At 45.5% G+C, this 6,000-nt stretch overlaps 1 protein-coding gene across 1 annotated transcript; it reads right to left on the reverse strand.

Moving 5' to 3' along the window:
- Positions 1–531: 531 nt before the first annotated feature.
- LOC120993423 (elongation factor 1-alpha, oocyte form) lies at positions 532–5,707 on the reverse strand. The gene is made up of 7 exons (XM_040421932.1): positions 5,557–5,707; positions 5,247–5,426; positions 3,128–3,424; positions 2,243–2,393; positions 1,908–2,164; positions 1,589–1,823; positions 532–653 (listed from the first exon to the last, which is right to left on the reverse strand). The coding sequence occupies exons 1-7, from the start codon at positions 5,698–5,700 to the stop codon at positions 532–534; spliced, it is 1,386 nt and encodes a 461-aa protein (XP_040277866.1). The 5' UTR covers positions 5,701–5,707.
- Positions 5,708–6,000: the final 293 nt, after the last annotated feature.

Below are 6,000 nucleotides of genomic sequence, written 5' to 3' on the forward strand. Positions count from 1 at the left end.
TTATCTTATATTTTGAATAGTCAGCAACTTAGCTATTTTTTAATGTCCAATAATCAGGTAATTATGTTTCCACATGCACCATTTGATCATGACTGATTTTATGTATTACATCCTGTATTTATTGGAATTTGAACTCAGATTGCGTTGTACATGCTTTTATTAGATAATGGAGCTCCACCTATACACGTTGCAGACACTAGGTAAATACAAACTGACTTAGGAGTGCTGCCTTATTCCAGTTCCCTGTCCGGAGGATAGGTGCTCAATATCAGGTTGGTGGAGAGCAACAAGCAGATTGCTGCATCCACTGTATGGTGGCAGTGCAGTGTTCCTGCAGCTAAGCCCTAGTCACCTAGATTAAGACATGGTTACCCACTAGCATTGTGTGGTTCTGAAAATCCAACTGTTGATACAGTTCAGTTACATGTTGTGTTAGACATGATTTCACACAGGCTACAAGCTGTAAACTATGCACATTTATTAAGTTTCCAGCAAAAAAAGATAAATTATTTTCACAGAATGAATGAGACATCACTTCTTGGTAGCCTTCAATGCAGATTTTGTGACCTTAGCAGTGCTCGGTGCTTTCTTGTCCACAGCTTTAATGACTCCAACCGCCACCGTCTGTCTCATGTCACGAACGGCAAACCGGCCTGCAATATAGTTAAGTGCATATTGTAGTTTTGGACTTAAGGGAACCTGTCACCGGGATTGTGTATAGAGCTGAGGACATGGGTTACTAGATGGCTGCTAGCACATCCGCAATACCCAGTCCCCATAGCTCGGTGTGCTTTTATGGTGTAAAAAACTCAATTTTATACATATGCAAATTAACCTGAGATGAGTCAGAGCTTGAAAATATGACTCTTCTCTGGTCACACAAGTAAGACATGACATGTTAATTTGCATATGTATCAAATGTTTTTTGACACAAAAGCACACAGAGCTATGGGGACTGGGTATTGCGGATGTGCTAGTGGCCATCTAGCAACCCATGTCCTCAGCTCTATACAGTGACAAAATCCCAGTGACAGGTTCCCTTTAAATACATTAAGCTATAAGAACCAGCAGGTTAAAAACCACACTTCACTACATAAAGGTTTGTTCCAGGTAGTCCTAACAGGTTCTAGAAGGTCATCCACTGCTTAGCAACTGGTTAAATGGGGTTCTCTGGGCTTAAAGTCCTCCAGTGTGCCGATCTGTGGAGAAGACTATTCTGCCCAGTACTACCCCTCTGTTTCATTCACACAACTGCCAGGACTGTATGTGGGCTCTTCCATTCAGATCATGGCTGGATGTGTTCCTTAGTCTTCCCATTTAGCTGCACACTGTATATGTAGCCTAACAGGAAGACTTGGAAACACGTACAGTCTGGACCCTAGTGGAAGAGTCCACATCCAGTCATTGACCAGAGCAGAAATGTCAGTGCAATGGAGAAGTACTGAGCAGACTAATCCTCCCTCTATAGGTCAGCACAGGAGGATTTTCAAAGCCCAAAGATCCTCCAAGGCTAAAGCAACCACGTTATATAGACTTACAATTAAGCAAATGCTGACAGTAGACTGATAAAACATGCAGTCTTCCTTACCAAGGGGAGGGTATGAAGAGAAGCTCTCCACACACATTGGTTTCCCAGGAATCATCTCAACAATGGCAGCATCCCCAGATTTTAAGCTTTTGGGGTTGTCCTCCATTTTCTTGCCCGATCGACGGTCAATCTTTTCCTTCAGCTCTGCAAACTTACAAGCTATGTGGGCTGTGTGACAATCCAGTACTGGGGCATAGCCAGCATTAATCTGTCCTGGGTGATTGAGGATAATTACCTGTGGGAATAAACCAGACGTATTACATAAGCAGTGCACATGCCTTGGTCTTCCAAGGAGCGTTATGCCAATTTAGTGTTTTACCTGAGCTGTGAAACTGGCGGCCTCCATTGGTGGGTCATTTTTGCTATCACCAGCTACATTGCCTCTTCTGATGTCCTTAACAGATATATTCTTCACATTGAAGCCCACATTGTCCCCAGGAGTAGCTTCCTGTAAAGCTTCGTGATGCATTTCTACAGACTTTACTTCTGTGGTTACATTTCCAGGTGCAAAGGTTACAACCATTCCTGCCTTCAAGATGCCAGTCTCAATTCTGCCCACCGGAACAGTGCCAATACCTAGAATAGGCCATGTATTAATATCATCCTAAACACAAATAGCATCCATCATCCATAGCATAACATCTTTCATCTTACCTCCAATCTTGTAAACATCTTGAAGAGGTAGACGCAGAGGTTTGTTCAATGGACGAGCTGGGGGAATAATAGAGTCCAGTGCTTCTAGAAGGGTAACTCCAGTGGCATTTCCTTCTTTCCTGTCAATCTTCCAGCCTTTGAACCAAGGCATCTAAAGACAAAATTGCACATTCTATTCATGTGATCTGCATAAGCAAGTGTCACATTCTACCTTAAATATTAATTTAAACTGTTTGCATGGGTCTATTTTAGACCTACCGGGCTAAACATTGGTACAAGACATTTTTAGAAATACTCAACATTAGTTCAAATTCACACTAACATTTAGGCTACTTTCACACTAGCAGCAGCCTTCTCTGGCGGGTGACACGTCAGTTTTATTCCTGCCGCCTCTCTGCATGTTTGCCGTGCTCCCTCCGGAACTCAGTCCCACCCCCATTGTAGACAGTGGGGCTGAGCAGACCTATGGCGGCACGTGTGCACTAGCGGCAGCACAGATCCGGCAGGCTGTTCGCCCACCAGAGCAGCCTGCCGCTAGTGTGAAAGTAGCCTAAGGCAGTGGATAAATGGTGACGTGATACACAACTCAATTTAGTGAAAGTGAATTGAGTCACTGACCTGCAAGTGGTTACAACTGATGCAGAGAAATACAAACTGGATTTTAAGACTGTTGGGTTATGGCAAATAGTCAGTGGCAATAAGAGCCCATTGACTTTAGAATACAGTAGAACCACAATGCTGAGATCTCCAGCTGTGCAGTGTCCTGCAAAAGTGGCTGTGTAGTCCCAGCGTTATTCAGGATTAGGACCTTGGTTCTAGCCTCCTGAGATTCTTACAAAGCCCATGTTGTGAAGTTAAAACATTGCAGTCAAAATGGCAACTAACCTTACTGCTAGCTTCCAGCATATTGTCTCCGTGCCAGCCAGAAATTGGTACAAAACCAACTGTTGCTGGGTTGTAGCCAATTTTCTTAATGTAGGTGCTAACTTCCTTTGTTATTTCGTCAAACCTCTTCTGGCTGTATGGAGGCTCTGTGGAATCCATCTTGTTCACACCAATGATTAACTGTTTGACGCCCAACGTAAAGGCAAGGAGGGCATGCTCCCGAGTCTGTCCATTCTTGGAAATTCCAGCTTCGAACTCCCCCACCCCGGCAGCCACAATAAGTACAGCACAGTCTGCCTGCAGAGAAAGTAGACATTAGTAAAATAAATTGTTTCCCAGCCATTGAAGTCATTGCAACACAGCATACAGTATCAGAAGAGTGGTCATGTCCAAACAAGCCGCTACATGTGTAAGAGTAATGGAAAGATACACAAAGACCTCTGCTCTCCCAGTGGACATGCCACCAGAGTCTTAGATGGGCAGGCCAGAGAGGTTTTCTGGGCCAGTGATACTGATAGGACAGGTCATCAACCTCAGATCTGTGGGGTCCAACACCTAGCACCCTGACCGATAGTTACCTGCTGGTGCCAGCACTTCCACTGAGAACAGAGTTAGAAACGCAGCTCCGTTCTGAGCAGTGGGCCTTCTGTTACTGCATTCACTTAAATAGGAGCTGAAGTAACCCCAGACAGACTAGTGGTAGCTCTGGTTCCAGCAGGTAACTGATCAGTGGGAGCTCAGTCTGCCCACCGCCAACATATCAATAGTTAGCCCAGAAATCATCTTTACCTCTGCATCATGGACTCAGGTCTACCCACATATTGATTTAAAGGCTGAACGTACAAGAAAGGAGGAGTCCAGCCCCGCACAAACATGAGCTGCAAGTGTGATCTGCCTATCTACATAAACACCCCCAGGGGCATAGCTATAGAGGGTGCAGAGGCAGCAGTCACTACTGGGCCCAAAGACCCTTGTATTCTAGAAAGTACATGCTGGGAGGTTTCCGTCATACATTTTGCACTGGGGTCCCGAATCCTCAAGATAACCCATTCCCTCCAGCCAGAGGTGTAGGTCAAGAATTTGGCATGGGGAATCATTTCAAAATTTGCCTCAGGCAGCAGGAAGGCTATGTGTTCCTCTGCCCCTGGCCACAAAGCAGTGAACCCAAGTGGAACCCTTACACCCCCCCCCCCCCCCCCTCCTATCAGCTACACCCCAAAGTCACCACTGCAGAAATGCAGACTCAGCTATTCATCATAAAGTAGATAGTCATTTTTAATCTGTGTCCAGCTGCACAGAAACTTGTACATCAAGAGTGAAAGCTTAAAAATATACCTAGTTTATGTCTCAGCCTTTAAGTAAAGGCGTATTCACACATCCATATATCAGGTGCAACATGTACAATTTCCATTGAAGCCTAGATTGGCTTTTCAGGACACAGGTGTGATAACTGCTAGGCATAAACTAACGCTACTTTCACACTAGCGGTTTGCCGATCCAACATGGATCTGCAAAAACACTTGTTACAATACAACCGCATGCATCCATCATGAACAGATCCAGTTGTATTATGTCTCCTATAACAAAGGCTGATCGGTCATGAACACCATTAAAACAGATCAGTCCCCATCGACCTAAATTGGGCGCAAGGACGGAGCCATCTTGTTCCGCACCACATCGCGGGCAGAAAAATGCAGCTTGGAGCAATATTCTATCTGAGATGGGAGCACAATCTAACGGAACACAATTAATGCTGGTGAATTCTATTTCGTTCCCATTGACAATGAATGGGGACAAAACGGAAGCGTTTTCATCCACTATTGAGATCCTATGACGGATCTCAATAACAGAAATAAAATCGCTAGTGTGAATGTAACCTTAGGAGTGCTCTGAGTTCAGACACACCCTTAGTTCAAGCTGCTGATCCTTGTACCAAACAGCACATATAATATAGAATTGGGAGTTATGAAACTCTCCAGATGAGTTTCTAAGAGGGAATCCACCTCCATGGTTTTGGAGTACTCATGCAGATGGAATTCTGAGCGGAGGCAACACTAGGAGATAGTCATCACCTGCTCAACAATCTGCACTCGTCCACCCCAGGCCCTGCTGTACTTACCTGTGAGGTGCCAGTGATCATGTTCTTGATGAAGTCACGATGCCCAGGGGCGTCAATGATGGTGATGTAGTACTTCCCAGTTTCAAACTTCCACAGGGAAATATCAATGGTGATGCCACGCTCCCGCTCAGCCTTCAGCTTGTCCAGCACCCAGGCGTACTTGAAGGAACCTTTGCCCATCTGTAAAAAGCCAGCAATGACGTTATTGGATTGCACACATGGTTCTCCCCCCAACCAGCCCTGGCCCCTCGCTCCCCGATCAGCCCGTGCCCTGGTCCATCACCCCCTTTCCCGACCAGCCCCACCTCACCTCCGCTGCTTCTTTCTCAAACTTCTCGATCGTCCTCTTATCGATGCCGCCGCACTTGTAGATCAGGTGGCCGGTAGTGGTGGATTTGCCGGAGTCTACATGGCCAATGACCACGATGTTAATGTGGATCTTCTCTTTTCCCATCGTAACAACCTTCCAGATATATCCGAGCAGACGGAGCGGTAGAGAGGACGCAGCGGCGCCAGAAATTTAAAGGTCTGAACTAGGGCGGGGCTTACGGAACGACCAATAGCAAGCCTAGTGCCCGAGGTAAGAGCACTGTGATTGGATAACGCGTTGTTTGGGAGCAGACTACACCCGCCTACTTATCACACGTGTTTGGGATTCTGGTTGCATTATTACCTTTTTATGGATTCTGATATTTTTTCAGGATTACATTGAACTTTTCATCATCTGAGTACATCATCCTATTCATATGTGACG

This window comes from Bufo bufo, chromosome 3 (genome assembly GCF_905171765.1).
Source record: "Bufo bufo chromosome 3, aBufBuf1.1, whole genome shotgun sequence".
NCBI classification, from domain to species: Eukaryota; Metazoa; Chordata; class Amphibia; order Anura; family Bufonidae; genus Bufo; species Bufo bufo.

What these genes read in the sequence shown, in the direction of transcription:
- LOC120993423 (XM_040421932.1), bottom strand. Translation starts at nt 5,700, where the DNA reads ATGGGAAAAGAGAAGATCCACATTAACATCGTGGTCATTGGCCATGTA. An exon ending in TTGAGAAAGAAGCAGCGGAG is followed by an intron (nt 5,427 to 5,556) that starts GTGAGGTGGGGC and finishes GGCTTTTTACAG; the next exon opens with ATGGGCAAAGGTTCCTTCAA. An exon ending in TGCTGGAAGCTAGCAGTAAG is followed by an intron (nt 2,394 to 3,127) that starts GTTAGTTGCCAT and finishes TTTTGTCTTTAG; the next exon opens with ATGCCTTGGTTCAAAGGCTG.